The 17,376-nt window shown below is 39.0% G+C and overlaps 2 protein-coding genes across 3 annotated transcripts; one reads left to right on the forward strand and one right to left on the reverse strand.

Annotated features, from left to right (window-relative positions):
* Positions 1–101: 101 nt before the first annotated feature.
* On the reverse strand, positions 102–5,020 carry tmem127 (transmembrane protein 127). 2 transcript variants are annotated; one of them, XM_083554614.1, is made up of 4 exons: positions 4,639–5,020; positions 2,694–2,995; positions 2,146–2,310; positions 102–2,001 (listed from the first exon to the last, which is right to left on the reverse strand). In XM_083554614.1, exons 2-4 carry the CDS (start codon positions 2,929–2,931, stop codon positions 1,691–1,693), a joined length of 714 nt encoding a protein of 237 aa, XP_083410740.1. In that variant the 5' UTR covers positions 2,932–2,995; positions 4,639–5,020; the 3' UTR covers positions 102–1,690. The 2 variants fall into 2 exon arrangements, with proteins under 2 accessions (XP_083410740.1, XP_083410741.1); XM_083554615.1 differs by having other exon boundaries at positions 2,694–2,990; positions 4,635–4,998.
* A 6,713-nt stretch (positions 5,021–11,733) lies between these two features.
* On the forward strand, positions 11,734–17,229 carry ciao1 (cytosolic iron-sulfur assembly component 1). Its single transcript, XM_083553508.1, has 7 exons — positions 11,734–12,075; positions 12,166–12,314; positions 13,736–13,847; positions 14,381–14,469; positions 14,565–14,754; positions 14,843–14,924; positions 15,923–17,229. The coding sequence occupies exons 1-7, from the start codon at positions 11,937–11,939 to the stop codon at positions 16,155–16,157; spliced, it is 996 nt and encodes a 331-aa protein (XP_083409634.1). The 5' UTR covers positions 11,734–11,936; the 3' UTR covers positions 16,158–17,229.
* Positions 17,230–17,376: the final 147 nt, after the last annotated feature.

Below are 17,376 nucleotides of genomic sequence, written 5' to 3' on the forward strand. Positions count from 1 at the left end.
ACCTTCGCTGTGCCTCGCAAACCCCTGGATCTCCAGACTGTTTGAGAACCATTATTTTAAAGTCATCAAACTATGAATAAAGGCACTCGGACAAGCCCCGATACCACAAACATGGTCTGCGGACCTTTATTTTCCATGACAAAAGATACATAAATGATCACAGAAGGGAAAACATAGCAGAATTGTCACAATCCACCCCAATATAAAACCGAAAGAAAAAAAACGGGTGTAAAATTTAATAGTACATGTTTACACTTAGATCTCTGATCAAAGAGTAAACACACACACACACACACACACACACACACACACACACACACACACACACACACACACACACACACACACACACACACGCGACATAGTCAGGGCATGCTGTGAAATAAACAATTACAGAACTATAAACAATTTAGGTGAACTGCAATCATATGAATACACACGAGACGCGATTTTCTCAGATAAATTTGCACTGTGAGCTAGGATGTTCACAATTACATAAACAAAACCCACCGCGGAAAAAAAAAAAAAAACAACACCACGTAGGATTATAATTATAAAGAAACCATGAACACGCTAACACAAATTGGCAAAACAGAACACTTCTAGAGCACACCCGATGAGCCTAATAAAAATGGAAATGCCATGGAGATCAAAGCTGATAGATGATAAGACCATGTGCAATGAATAATTAACAATATACAATATAAAATAAATAGCCTATCTGTATAGCTGTGGGAAATGTGTGTTTTCTCAAAAGACACTCATCAAATATCTAACCAGCAAAAAGTAATTTTTTTTTTCCACAAGACTTTGGCAAAAATGAGGACATTTCTGCTGCACAGTTTTGCAAAGGCTGGTTTAAAATGTATCTACAGAAAGTCAAACTCTGGCATTAAGATCAATTGTTCTGACCAGCCAAAAAAACACTTAAAATTTTATCAAACATGAAATACATAAATATAAAACATACTGGGCATTTGTTAAGTGCAGAGTTTAATTAAGTTTCAGTGTTTAGAAAAAGAAACCAACCACCCCCTGTGAAAATACGGTAACAGTGGAAAATTGTTAAGTGTCTGTGCACGGAAAAGTAAAAAACACACTTTGGGTTGATTTGTGTGCGTGCATTTATGTATGTATATAAACAAGAACGGCTGAAAGTTAGATCTAATGTGATTAGAAATCATTAATTATGGTGGCTTTTTAAGTTAACTACAATGTGAAGCATTTTATATGTGGAATGTCACAAGAGACTGATGTGTAATAATTAGCAAAAGAAAAGTGGAGGAAACCAATAATTCTTAAAACTAATTAAAAGTTGGATTACTGTATGCTTAATCTCAGTCTGTGCTTAGCTTCACATTAGTACATAGTAAAGCATGCCAGTTTTTTGACCCAACCGGAAAGGAGTTTTGTTTGGGTCTTAAGCCTTTCCAGGCAACTACATGCAAAATTTGGTAACAAAAGATAAGCATTTCCCCAGTGATTATCAGCCATTCCAGAAGCACTGCCATAATAAAATACTGGCAGTTTAAAATATGAAGATGAGACAAGGGCAAACTGGCAATACTAGGCATATAGATGATTTATTACATGGCACATGGACCATGGCTTGTTGGGAAGCTAAGAAAAGGTACCTTAAGCATGGGGTGGGAGGGTTGGACAACAGAAAAGACTTAAGAATGCTTTTTCATCAGGGTGTGTAAGCAGGTGGTGGTTGGAACTGGTTGGCAATATCATAGTCAACTGGATAAGTCTCACTGCTTTCCTCCATCTCAGAAAGTAGTTCTAGGGCCTGCTCCTCTTCCTCAGTGGGATAATGGCGGAGCAAATTAGCAGCTGTGGCTAAAATGGAAGCCCCTCCGGCTCCAGCCACCAAGTAAAAACTGATGGCGAACGTAACGTAGATAAGCGATCCGTGATACTTCTTGTGTTGCTGCTGTAGGGTGAGGATGAGCTCTGAAGCCCAATAGCAGAAGCCAATCACAGTGGCACACTGTAGAACTAGACAGTGAGGAAGATTGCAGAGACATTCATTACAAGATTTATTTTATAGTTGAATACATTGGCATTTTCCCTGTTTTTTATTTAATAAAATTTTCCATTTATAAAATAAAACAGCAGAAAGCATAATGACATGTTGAATACCTGTAAAAATATGAGCGAAGGCATATCGGCGTGTAATTTTGAGAGCAGGGTGTTTAGGCCCAAAGACATCCAGAAGAAAAGCTGTCAGACTACACAAGATGCCCAAAAAACAGAAGGCAGCAATGACTCGCAAAAGCAGAATCGTCTGGGAATTAATGCAGTAGTCTGTTGGAACACAGAACAAAAGTCTATTTAAATTAAAAACAATTTAAAAGAATCAATTACAGAGTCATAATGTTTGCCTATTTTTCAGGCAAACAGTTTATACGCATATATTATGATTTTTTTGTTTCTAAAAAAAAATTTAGGAATTTACTGAACTAGGACAAAACAGTTATTACTGAGCTGAGAGTGAGAAAAAATGTGGAATGTGTGGAGGTTCATGCTTTAAAAATAATGTTTAAATAAAACTGCTACCAATAAGTATGTTGTGATGTGCATACTGTTGCTGGGTGTCTAGCGGCTAAAACAATTAAAAATTTTACCACAACCGCAATAGTCTTCCCTAATGAGTATTAAAAAGCTTAGTGCTATTTATGAATAATTGCCTTCAATGAGTTTTTCGTCTATGTATCCCAGCACGTCGGCCACTCCAAGCTCCTGTCTGGGACAGGTTCCTCCATGGACCCGCAGCCATGCCGGTTCAGCCAGGGCCGTGCACAGGGCTGTGATGGAGAGTGCACCAGGAAATGCAGATGCCAGACTGCGTTCTGGCTGTTTGGGAATGGCAGGCCCACCTCGTCTCCTGCGGGCTGCCGGAAGAGCGCTTCCTGCTGGGGCGTACATCCTCCACTAACCAAAACTTACAGCTGAACAGCACAATACGGTCAGGCTTAACTCAGAGACTGTCCTAAAATATTGAAACAGACAAATGTGGACATTTGAACTCATTTATCAGCAGTACTACCATTATGCTACATTTAAATTGTCTTATTAGAGATACAAAATTTTCTCTTTCAATATTAAAACTTTGAGTCAGATGAGCACCATTCAATAACGTTTTCTTTCACTCTTGCAAAGATTCACTGGCATTGTATGTATAAGATAATATAAAAACTCCAATCTTCTTCTTTCAGCACCACCGCGGATCATCTGCCTCCACACCACCCTGTCCTCTACATCTGCCTTTTTCAAACCAACTACCTGCATGTCTGCCGTCACCACAGCCATAAACCTTCTCATTGGCCTTCCTCTTTTCCTCCTTCCTGGGGGCTCCAGCTCCAGCATTCTCCTACCGATATACCCCATGTCCCTCCTCTGCACATGTCCAAATCATCTTAATCTCGCCTCCCTCACTGTGTCTCCAAAACGTCCTACATGCGCTGTCCCTCTAATAAACTCATTTCTAATCCTGTCCATCCTCGTCACTCCCAACGAAAACCTCAACATCTTCAGCTCTGCTACCTCCAGCGCTGCCTCTTGTCTTTTACTCAATGCCACTGTCTCTAAACCATACATCACAGGTCTTACCACAGTCCTATAAACTTTCCCTTTCATTCTTGCAAATACTCTTCTATCACAAATCACTCCTGACACTCTTCTCCACCCACTACACCCTGCCTGCACTTTTTTCTTCACTTCACTTCTTTAACACACTCTCCATTACTGTGCACTGATGACCCCAGGTACCTGAACTCCTCCACCTTCTCCACCTCTTCTCCCTGCAACCGCACCCCTCCACTGCTCTCCCTCTCATTTGCACGCATGTACTCTGTCTTACTCCTACTGACTTTCATTCCCCTTCTCTCCAGTGCATACATCCACCTATGTAAAAACTCCAATCATCCATGATTAAAAAAATTAATAAATAAAAACCTAGTTTCAAAAATTAATTTATTTTCTTAAACCCATTTCCAATTTGTGCCTCTTGTCATATGACAGCCAATATGTTTTCTCAAACATCTGATCCACAGGGTATCAGATTGATGCCATCTCTACTTACTGACGGGGCACAGACATGTTAATGCTGCCTATGCTTACAGCTGCATTTGTCTTTCATTTATAAGGATAACAAACAAACAAAGAAAAATGAAAATGGGTCTATTATATTCACTTATTCGGTTAATACTAGTTTAAATAATTGACGATTTATATGGAAATGTTGAAGTTTCTTAGTACAGTTAAGATTAGAAAAAGGGACATTGGATTCGTTTTTAGTTTCCTTGCCTCTGTGTGTGTGTGTGTGTGTGTGTGTGTGTGTGTGTGTGTGTGTGTGTGTGTGTGTGAGATTCTACTGGGATTAATCACCCAGATTACTAAAATCCTACTTAATTGAAAAACAATTAATCAAAGTCATTTAAAACCTTGAGGGGGTTAGTGGTGGTGTGTGTCAAAATGATAATCAGCTTCACTGTGAAAATCAGTTGCATGTGTTTTTGATGAATATTGGAAGACAAAGATGATCGTAAAATGGTAGCGGAAGTTATGCGTTTATTGTGAACAAACCTAGCGATTTATAATCTGAAACACTCTTGCTCGTGTGCAAACACCTACCTGTATAAATCACAGATCGTGTTTACTCAGTCAGATCCAGGCATAGCGGAAGATTATGAAGTTGTTGTTTTTTTTACAGTAATCGCACAGGCCCAGATTCACTCAAACGCACGGAAGCTAACCAGCTAAACAGCTCTGTAATCTAATAATTTTACATAAACCGGCACATGACAGGCTACTAAAATTATCCTATCCTCTTTCAAATCACAAAACCTTACAATAATTATTACAAAAACTAAGACAAAGCCATTTTCCCTCTTTACACCTAGTCACAAAACAAAAACACAAAGGCTGTGCACTAAGCAGCCGACAATCCGCTTCCGCGTTTCCTCTTCGCGCTGCATTTCCGGTTCCTGTTTTACATGCCAGGTCACGCGCTTGTGAAGTGATCATGTATGTACACTATTCCCTTAGAAGGCTCCAGTCTTTACAGGGAGATCACTGAAGCGTCCATTACAGTTGTCGAAAACAACGCGCTATTAAAGCGCTCTTGAAAGTCAGTTCACATGAATGAATCCGGTATTTAAACGTGACAATTTAATAAGATGAAATAGGGAAATTATCTGGCAAGAAAGGGGAACAGGTCTGCAAAGTACAACCCTGATTCCATAAAAAGTTTTGTAAAAAATGTAATAAACAGAATGCAATGATTTACCATTGTCAAACACCCATATGTTTTAAACATGGAAGTTTTTTTTATTTGATGGTATACATCAAAAACGTTGGGACGGGGGTAACAAAAGGCAAGAAAAGAAAGGGTCTAAAATGAATCAACTGCAGAAACATCATTTTCCAACTAATTAGGTTTATGGGCAACACATTTGTAACATGGTTGGATATAAAACGAGTATTTTAGAGAGGCAGAGTGTCTTTTAAGTAAATATGGGCAGAGGTTCAACAATTTGCCAAAAACTACATCTACAAGTTGTGACACGGTTTCAGAATATTGTTCCTCAACAAGTTCCTGCGAAGAATTATCTACTGTACATCATAACAAAAGATTAAAATAATCTGGAGAAATCTGTGTGATAAGGACAAGGGCAAAAGTCAATAGTGGATGCCCATGAGATCATTGCAACGGGGTTTAGTAACACTCCCAGAAATCATTGTCTGTGAACACAGTTTGCCATGTCATCCTTAAATGCAGGATAAAGATCTATAATACAAAAAATTAAAGAAAAATTGTAAACATGATCCAGAAATACCCCAGTCATCTCAAGGAGTCTGGGTCATTGGTTGAAGAGTAGAAAACTCTTCTGTGGTCAGACTATTCTAAATTGTTTTTGGAAACCCTGGTGCATCCTCCAGACTAAATAGGAGAATAACCATCTGGCTAGTTACTAGAGCCCATACATTTTACTAATTGAAAACATCTGGCATGTAATGACAAAATATGACAAAGAAGACCCAGGATTGTTGTGCAGTTAGAATCCTGTATTAGACCTGAATGGGACAACATTCCTCTTTCAAAACTCCAGCAACTGCTTACCTCAGTTCCTAGCATTATATTGACTGTTATAATTTTAGTGTGTTTCAGCCATCAAATTCAAAATGACTTTTTTCCTAGGAATGGTACATTTCCTCAGTTTAAACATTGTTGTTGTAAATAAAAAATGGGATTATGAGTTTTGCAAATCATTTATTTATGCTTTTATTTACATTTTACACAGTGCCCTAACTTTTTGGAATTGGGGTTATAATAAGAGCATTATCTATAGATGGTTAAAGATGATCGTAACTAACTGAACACTGATAGTAAATGAGTAACATTTAACAGTTAATAATAATAAAAAAAAAAATTTTTAAAAAGCTTACCACGAATACAGTATGCCTCCTAGTGCAGGAGTATTAGACACTTTCCTAGGACAATACCAGTATTTTATTTTAAAAGGCATGGCTTTATTGACATTCATTTGAATATACCATCTATTTATGGGTCAGGGGAACCATGAAAAGGTTAAATTTTTTCTTTCTGTCTTTTACAATTTCTTTAAATAGATTAATTGCTACTACAACAGGCAAATATAGTGTACAGTTATACAATAGCATACATGGAGTCTCACACTACCATACCTCATTGTCTTTTCATGAAAACTCTCAAAGACAAATCTCATTGATATTTAAAAATTATTTATTTTTATATATATATATATATATATATATATATATATATATATATATATATATACAGTGACAAAAATAAGTATTGAACACCCCGCTCTTTTGCAAGTTCTCCCACTTAGAAATCATGGAGGGGTCTGAAATTGTCATCGTAGGTGCATGTCCACTGTGAGAGACATAATCTAAAAAAAAAATCCAGAAATCACAATATATGATTTTTTTAACTATTTATTTGTATGATACAGCTGCAAATAAGTATTTGAACACCTGAGAAAGTCAATGTTAATATTTGGTACAGTACCCTTTGTTTGCAATTACAAAGGCAAAGGTTTCCTGTAGTTTTTTACCAGGTTTGCACACACTGCAGGAGGGATTTTGGCCCACTCCTCCACACAGATCTTCTCTACATCAGTCAGGTTTCTGGCCTGTCGCTGAGAAACACGGAGTTTGAGCTCCCTCCAAAGATTCTCTATTGGGTTTAGGTCTGGAGACTGGCTAGGCCACTCCAGAACCTTAATATGCTTCTTACAGAGCCACTCCTTGGTTATCCTGGCTGTGTGCTTTGGGTCATTTTCATGTTGGAAGACCCAGCCTCGACCCATCTTCAATGCTCTAACTGAGGGAAGGAGGTTGTTCCCCAAAATCTTGCAATACGTGGCCCCGGTCATCCTCTCCTTAATACAGAGCAGTCGCCCTGTCCCATGTGCAGAAAAGCATGATGCTACCACCCCCATGCTTCACAGTAGGTATGGTGTTCTTGGGATGGTACTCCTCATTCTTCTTCCTCTAAACACATTTAGTGGAATTATGACCCAAAAGTTATATTTTGGTCTCATCTGACCGACCACATGACTTTCTCCCATGACTCCTCTGGATCATCCAAATGGTCATTGGCAAACTTAAGACGTGCCTGGACATGTGCTGGTTTAAGCAGGGGGACCTTCTGTGCCATGCATGATTTCAAACCATGACATCTTAGTGTATTACCAACAGTAACATTGGAAACGGTGGTCCCAGCTCTTTTCAGGTCATTGACCAGCTCCTTCCGTGTAGTTCTGGGCTGATTTCTCACCTTCCTTAGGATCATTGAGACCCCACGAGGTGAGATCTTGCATTGAGCCCCAGTCCGAGGGAGATTGACAGTCATGTTTAGCTTCTTCCATTTTCTAATGATTGCTTCAACAGTGGACCTTTTTTCACCAAGCTGCTTGGCAATTTCCCCGTAGCCCTTTCCAGCTTCGTGGAGGTGTACAATTTTGTCTCTAGTGTCTTTGGACAGCTCTTTGGTCTTGGCCATGTTAGTAGTAGGATTCTTACTTATTGTATGAGGTGGACAGGTGTCTTTATGCAGCTAACGACCTCAAACAGGTGCATCTAATTTTGGATAATAAATGTAATGGAGGTGGACATTTTGAAGGCAGACTAACAGGTCTTTGAGGGTCAGAATTCTAGCTGATAGACAGGTGTTTAAATACTTATTTGCAGCTGTATCATACAAATAAATAGTTTAAAAATCATATATTGTGATTTTTTATTTTTTTTTAGATTATGTCTCTCACAGTGGCCATGCACCTATGATGACAATTTTACACCCCTCCATGATTTCTAAGTGGGAGAACTTGCAAAATAGCAGGGTGTTCAAATACTTATTTTCCTCACTGTATATTATATATATATATATATATATATATATATATATATATATATATATATATATATATATATATATATATAAAGTTTTCAGTTCTATTCTTAAGGAATAAGAATTACAGGGTTGACAGAGGAGTTGTGGTATTGTATGAGGATGTCAGGTGTGTCAGAAGTATGTGACAGTAGTGACAGGACATGTATGAGGACAGTGTGACAGCAGTGAAGTGAGCAGTAGGAACGACAGACTGGTTCAAGGTGGAGGTGGGACTGCATCAAGGATCGGCTGTAAACCCTATTCTGATTGCAGTGCTGATGGACAGGTTGACTGACAGTCAGACAGGAGTCTCCATGGACTATGATGTTTGCGGTGAGAGTAAGTAGCAGGTTGAGAAAAGCCTGGAAAGATCTACGTACACGTTGGAGAGAAGGGGAATGAAAGTCAGTAGGAGTAAGCGAGAGTACATGTGTGTGAATGAGAGGGAGGGCAGTGGAGTGGTGTTTTTCTTTAGGAGTGACAAGGATGGAAAGGATTAGAAACAAGTTTATTAGAGGAACCACACAGTATATTTAATACAGAATATATACTGGCAAGTGCTTTTTTTTTGTTCTGTATTGTCTGTTTGCACAGTTTTTGTATTTCACCATTTGCAATAGGTTGCACACAATGCACTTTGTGGCTAGGACTTCTTTTAGTTCTTAGCTCCATGTTCCATGGGACAGCACTGGAACCTAAATGCAAAGACACACTGAATCCACAAGTCCATAGGGAAGCAAAAGAAACTCAAGAAATGTTAACGCCAGAATCAGAGGCAGAGTAATAAAAGAACAAAAGGGGAAGCACACAAGACTAAAACAGGACTCTAGGGCAACAACGGGAGATTAGAAATACAACTCGAATTAAAACAAGGACTTGGAGACTCGAAAAGGACTCGGACAAAGGCGAACAACCACACAGCAGTCGACAAAACTTAGACACAACAAACAAACAAGAACCAAAGCAAAAAGTAACCTAAACACAGCAAACAAAACAAACAGTCCCAGAATGTCCAGACCCTGGCAGGACCCCCATCGTAATGTGCAGCTCCTGATGTGCCAGGTGGGCTGGGGCACTCTGAGTATAGCCCTCCCTGTTCCTTTCAGGGTCAGAGGCTGTTTGATGTCCCCACTTGAGAGAGGAAAAATAATCAAGGAACTTTGGGGCATGGAAGGAGCAGTGCCATGAGAGAAGCTTGGGAGCTGGGCAACTTCCTCTGCAAGGCTCAGGAACAAAAACAACCTTGTCGTGGCTCTGGAGCAAAGAAAAAACAACCTTGGAGCTCAAGAGTGGAGAAACCCTCCCAGTGGAGCTTGGAGACTGGGCAGCACCCCTATTGAGAAAGAAAGCTGGGCAACACCCCCAGTGGGACTTGAAAGCAGGAGAGGTTGTTTGCTGCTGGGGTGGCTGAATTTGTGCCCGAACTCCTTGCAAAAAGCCAAATAGCTGGAGCAACAGAACATAGAAACGAAACAAAGAAATACACTCAAACAGCAAAAAGGGGAAAGCCACAGGAAAAGCACAAATCTCGACACATAGAAACAAAACCAAATTGCCACAACTGCAAAACAGTTAAGTAAAATAATGGGAACAGGGTACACAGGGAATAAAAGCTAAACATAACTGATATCAAACAAGTAATAACGGAATATGTTAATAACTCAAAAAGGACTAGGAAACGGCGCGCGCACACACAGCCAGCAACAAAGATCAAACCCATAATGACCCAACACAAAAAGGGTAAGTTAAATTCACACAACAAACAAGGAGCAGGTGAAAGAAATTAAACAGTTAGGGGCTAGGGAAAAGGGATTAGGGGACAGGGAGTAGGACGTAGAGGCCCAGTGGCAGCATCTGGTGGACAAAACATGAACAGTCCCAGAATGTCCAGACCTTGACATCCTAAGTGAAGCTTTTATTGTCATTTTTACCATACACAGTTGAACACAGTACACAGTAAAAATATGACAACGTTCCTCCAGAACTCTGGTGCTACACTAAACAACATAGAGCTACAAAACACAACATAAAGCTACATAAAGTGCATCGAGTGCAAACAGTGCAGACAAAAAACAGTGCAGACAGACAACACAAGACAGTGTGGGACAAATACACATAACACAAAATAGCACCGACCAGTAAACCTACTGTACATTCTGAATATACAGTACTGTGCAAAGAGGACTATAAAAGACTATGAGGAAAAGTATATGTAAACAGACACAATGCAGTGCAAAAACAGCAGTAGCAGCAGTCGAGAGGTGCAAAAAATAGCATGTAAACAGTGTAATATGGTTAAGTATAAATATTAAATAAATTGTGGTGGAATGGATTGAGATGAGTAATGAGTGTTTGTTGAGTCCAGCTTGTACAGTTCAGTAACACACACAGTTGAGTGTGTGTGTGTGTGTGTGTGTGTGTGTGTGTGTGTGTGTGTGTGTGTGTGTGTGTGTGAGAGAGAGAGAGTTTTAGTTTAGTTATGTGTTGAGGAGTATAATGGCTTGCGGGAAAAAGCTGTTACACAGTCTGGATGTGACGGCCTGAATGCTTTGGAAACCGCTTACCTGATGGCAGGAGGGTGAAGATTGTGTGTGAGGGGTGTGTGGGGTTGTCCACAATGCTGTTGGCCTTTGCAGATGCAGCGTGAGGTGTAAATGGAGTGGAGAGAGACTCAGCTGTTATCACGATCCTCTGTAGGGTCTTGCGATCTGAGACGGTGCAGTTCCCAAAACTGGGAAGGCAGTGATGCATCTGCTCAAGATGCTCTCGATGGTCCCCCAGGTGAGGTTATCTGCCAGATGAACAATAAGGAATTTGATGTTCTTGACAATCTACACTGAGGGTCAATCAATGATCAGCTCATCATTAGGCCTCCACTGGCATCTAGGTTGGCCCATGTGCCACGTTTTGTAACACTTATGTGATTTTTCCAAAACAATGAATAAATCTTGTAAATGTGATATATCTTAAATATATTAATGAATATATCTTTAGCACATTGTTTATGATAGTGAATATCTTGCTTTATCTTGCCCTAGTGAAATAACAGAGACCACATTAAATTCGATTTAATTCCTACCGCTGGTAAGGAAGATATCTGTCAAAGAGGTTTATTACACTGAAGAGCGAAATGGGTGTGATTAAATTAATCAAATAACAGTGCCTGTATCTCAGCTTTGTTCCTACAGACCAAAAAACTTATTTAATCCCTGGTTGGGACTGATTTCCGTAAAATAAAAGCATTCAAGTATTTGAGATATTTTATCTGGCACAAAGGACTGGATAGATCTGTGTAGGGGGCGCTATAGAGCCTAGAACAGTATTGACCCAGGAAGCGGCGAAGAAAGAACGAGCAGGAAAACGGAAGCATCTGATAAACAACCGTTATTAAGTAGCAAATGGTGAAGTTCTGTTCATCTTAACAGGTCACCGAAACCGTCTCGCACTTCGTGTGCAGTTTTTAATCTGTAAAGCCCTCGTGCTCGTGTTAGAAATGAAAGACACTTTGCAGCTTTTGCACAGACTGAGCGCTCACCCGGACTCGCGGTGCTGGTATGTGGCGTGGAGTCCTTCAGGCGCGCTGCTGGCTTCCTGCGGGGGAGACCGAGCTATACGGATATGGGGCAAAGAAGGTAAACCTGATTTCCATTTTTACACCGTTCATACCCGTGACTGAGGTGTGAAATAAATTGTATTGTACTGAGTGATCTGTGTCTGCGCAGGAGACACTTGGCAGTGTAAGTGTGTGCTGTCAGATGGACACCAGAGAACTGTCAGGAAGATCTCCTGGTCTCCTTGTGGAAATTATCTTGCATCCGCCAGCTTTGATGCCACCACGTGTATATGGAAAAGAAAGGATAACGACTTTCAGGTAAAGACCTCTGGAGGTGCACTGTAATGTTAGGCACAAAGATGTTTAATTCCTGTAGGTTGTTCGGTGGGGTCTCTATGGGTCAGAAATTTTCCAACATGTCATACACAAGCTCAGTCTGATTTGAAGGCCAAGTCAACACCATAAGCTCTTTCATGTTCCTTAGGCCATGCCCAAACGATTTCACAGGGAAGGAGGTCACTACGATTATGGAATTATGCTACCATGAAGGGGTGTACTTAGTGTGCACAACTGTTTAATTATGTGGCAAAGTAGCATCCACATGAACACTGCGCAGAGTATTATGATATAGAAGAAAACATCATTAATCAGACCAAGCCACCTTTTTTCTATCACTGTCTAAAAGGGTCAACATTGGCACTCTACCCGCTTTGCAGCTTGGCAGACATATATGCAGCCAGCTGGGATGCACTGTGTTTTCTGACACCTTTTATGTCATTGCTGGCATTAACTTTTTTAGCAATGTGTTGTACAGTGGCCCTTCTGTGGGATTGGACTAGACAGGGCTAAACTTTGTAAACTTCATAATTTATCTGTCTGGTATGGTAATTGCTTTGCTTCTGACCAGAAGACCCAACTAAGAGTAGTAAGGACAGCTGAGAAAATTATCAGAACCTAGTTGACAACACAGTCACACATCCCACCCACGCTGCCCACGGCCTGATTAAACTTTCCCCTTTTGGAAAACGCTACTGTAGTATGTGGTGCAAAACTGCCAGACTCTGCAAAAGCTTTTTCCAGATGCCACCAGGCTACTCAACTCACTCTGACAATACAGGAAAAAACCTTCTGACCGGTCACGACTAAAACAATTGACACACACTTTTCAGTCTTTTCTTGTGCATCAACCAGACTAGTCATGTGCTATTTATTTATTCTTATCACCAGAGCACTCTATGTTTTATCAAAGTTTATATTCCTACTGCATTTGCACCAAACCTTATAATGTGAACATTTATCATGCAATAAGCCTTGTACTCTATTGTACTACCTTGTGTGAGTCTATTGTTTTATCTATGTGTATCTTTTTTTTGTACTGTCTATTGTGTTGTGTATTTGTTACTTATCTTGGCTATATGTTACTATACTGGTTATATGTTACATCTGCGCATTAGAGCCTCTGGAGAAATGCACTGTGTTCTGCTTTGCACCTTGCTGCCTGGCCGAATGACAAAGTTCACTTTGAAAACTGGTTGTGACCCATGACACCCACTTTTGCCTATTAATCCTGCTTCAACACATCAACATTGAGAGCTGACTGATCAATTGTTGCCTAATATATCAGACCCCTTGAATGGTTTCATTGTAACAGGATAATACATTTTATTATTAATAATAATTTTAAATATTCAAATGTCAACTTGTCATTTAGATAAAGTATCTGATCTGTTTTTCATCAGTGCCTTACCGTGTTAGAGGGACACGAAAATGAGGTGAAGTGTGTCGCATGGGCCCCGTCTGGTAATTTACTAGCCACCTGCAGCAGGGACAAGAGTGTTTGGATATGGGAAGGTACGTACTATAAATTTAAGCTATAACAAAATATTTTTCCATTGCAGCCTAAATGACCCTTTGTGTTTTTCAGTGAAAAAAAGAGTAAAAATGGAAAAGATTTTGAGTACCTGTTTATCCCAAGGGTTTAGACTAGTTTACTATTGTTAGTTAAAATACTAGTTTATTTGTTTTTGTTTTTTTTTACACCTCCTGACAGCATGATATTCCTGTCAAGAAGAAGACCACATATAATATATTTAGTTTTTGTTGTCAGTTTTTTTCTTGGACTATGCAGTTCTGAAATTATAGAGTTTCTCAATCATCATTTATTAAAGACTGCAGCACTCTGGTTTATGTTTTTGATGCAGAATAGCCTTGAACTATTTCTCTTTCTATTTTCTGGGCATCAATACAGTCAAAATACTATTTTTAAACTTAGTTTGCTCCATCAGATTCTTGGGCAACAGTAATAGCTGCATCCATCTAACCAGTGAATATACAGAGATGAGGGTAACACAAAGTTTTTTTGTACCTGCTTTTTTTCTCTTTAGTGGATGAGGTGGATGAGTATGAATGTGTGAGTGTTGTAAATTCTCACACCCAGGATGTGAAACATGTAGTTTGGCATCCCACACAAGAGGTATGATTTTTGTTTAAAGATATCCAAATCTATCTTTTATCACCTTAAGTTCTGTCTGTATCGCTTTTAATACTGCACTGTACCTGCTTTTTCAGCTTCTTGCTTCAGCCAGTTATGACAACACAATATGTATTTATAAAGAAGAGGATGATGACTGGGAATGCCGGGCAACCTTAGAGGGACATACATCAACAGTTTGGAGTCTTTCTTTTGACCCTGAGGGACAGCGACTGGCCTCCTGTAGTGATGACCGCACAGTGAAAATATGGAAGGAGTGCGGGGCAGGTGAAGACATGAAAATGTATTGCATAAATAAAATAAAACGATTTAATGGGTCTTGACATTTCTGCATGTATGTGTGACTTAACTACAGGTGATGAATCTGCAGATGGGTCATGGAAGTGTGTTTGCACCTTGTCTGGCTTTCACAGCCGTACAATATACGATGTTGCATGGTAAGTAGTCAAATTTACTTTGACCATTTCCTTGTACTAGTATACTGCTAGTATTTCACTTGATTTTAGACAGTTGTAATAACTAGAAAAAGAAATATAAAAATGTCAAGTCTCTTACTGTAGATTCTGCCACACAAACCAAAATGCGTTTATTCTAACAAGAAATCTTAACATTTTAATATTTAAATAGTATACATATTTGGAATTTTCAATCAATGTCATTGTTTCTACCAAGTAAAACACAATTATTTAAAGAGCTGGAAGAAGCCAAAGCATGAGATTGAGATTAATCATGTACAAGCATGAGATTATTATTACACATTTGAGCTGGACTTTATTTTACTCAGTTGTTCGTCCACATAGAGGAATGTTTCTGATTATGTTAAAATGATCAGTCACATGTGCACAATAATGAATCTGCAAACACAATTGATTTCTATTAACCAAATCCTACCTCAGATGATGTGTGTAGTACAGCAGTGGTAAGGATGTGAAGCAAATTGCTTGTGCTGTAGTCAAAGCATTAATATGGTTCATAGTATTCATATTACTGCTTTATGTTTCTGGTCAAACATACTTGTTCATTAGACATTTACAAAAACCATCTGATATGGCAACAATCTGCCTGTTGTGAGGCTGATTTGTCCAAACTGTTGAAAAATTTTGACTCCCACGAATCATTCCTTTTAGTCATATTATTTATGTCAGGAGTGTCCAGTGTGGGTGCAGGTTTTCATTCCAACCAAACAAGAGCCACATCAGATTCCACCTGTTTCAATCTTCATTTTAATGGACTATACACGGTGTGGCCCTTGTTTGGCTGGAATTAAAACCTGCAAAAGAAAACCTGCTGGAAAAGATTGGACCCCTGGTTTATATGCTTGTATGCTTGGCTTGTATTCTGCCTAATGGTCTACAAACTTAATAACCATAACAGTGCATCGTTTGTGTTAAATGTATTTCTTCCTTAATTTTGTATTATTTTCAAACCCTTTTAGGTGTCGTCTAACTGGCGCACTGGCTACGGCGTGCGGAGATGATGGAGTACATGTTTTTAAGGAGGAAGCAGCCTCTAATCCAGAGCAGCCTGTGTTTTATGTATCTGCTCATGTCCCTAAAGCCCATAGCCAAGATGTTAACTGTGTAGCCTGGAATCCAAAACAAGCAGGTTTGCTGGCCACATGCAGTGACGATGGTGAAATTGCTATCTGGGGTTTTCAGTCAGATGCTTAATGTGGAGAGGGAATGTTCTGTGTGAGATCTGCACTGGCTTCCGAAAGCACTCAGAAGTTAAAGAGCTCATTGCTACTTGTGTATTTGATCTGCTGAAATGTCAGAAGTTCTGTTTTAGAGTCTGATTTCTTTTTCTTTTTTTTTTTTTTTACAATGATTCATATACAGCAACATTACTGTCACATTTTTCTTCCCAGCTCATTTCATGTGTAATGTTTTTGTAAAGGTGTATAGCATTCTTACTGTGCTGGAGCACCCACTGGAAACATTTTTCATTATTGTATAGGCCTGTTTTACTGGACAAAATTGTAAAGCTTTGTTAATGAAGACTAAAGATTATGTCTAAATACTGGCTTCTCAAATAGACTTTTGCATAAAGAATTTTAAGGAAAAAACCTTCTTATAAAATCTCCTTTGAAATTATCCAGTTGGGTTTAAATATACACAAATAAGTGCTATGTATATCTGTATGTTCTCATACACTATATGGACAAGATTCATATGTGCTTTTTTGAAAATCCCATTTCAATCCAAAGCTAATTAATGAATAAAGTCAGTCATTAGTAAAGTCAGGTACTGATGCAGGGTGAGGAGGCCTGGGGTGCAAAGGTGTTTAATAGGATTGAGGTCAGAGGACTATAGCAGGCATTTAAGACTCGACTCCAGCCATGTAAAACATGTTTATGGAGCCGACTTTATGCACAGGGTAATTTTAATGCTTAAACTGGTTTGTGTCCCCTAGCTGCTTTTACATCCATAGACATCTTATACTATAATATGTACCAACTTTGAGGTAATAGTTTGGGTGGGAAAGCCACATATGGCTGGAAAAAGTTGTCTAAATACTTTTATCCGTATAGTTTATATAGTCCTAAAGAGTATCTGGCATTTGCATGTTGATCAATAATCTACCAGGCTAAAATAGCATTTATTTGAGATTTGTATTTACATTATGTAGCATTTTTAGCAGAAATGTTTTCATCTAAACACTTAAAACTGTTCTTTAACTGGACATAGCTTCAGATATGTATATGTTTAAAATTTCTATGGGCAAAATAAATGATTTGATGTAGATGTGAGTTTTTTTTTATTATTGGTGTGAGAGTATAGCCAATTCTCAGATCATCTATATGTTCAGAACCGTTCTCCTGAACACCTAAACAAAATCACTCACCATAATAGTGATTTGTGTCCAATACTAAAACTTTAAATATCTTTT

Source organism: Silurus aristotelis (assembly GCF_946808225.1).
Source record: "Silurus aristotelis genome assembly, chromosome: 11".
Taxonomy (NCBI): domain Eukaryota; kingdom Metazoa; phylum Chordata; class Actinopteri; order Siluriformes; family Siluridae; genus Silurus; species Silurus aristotelis.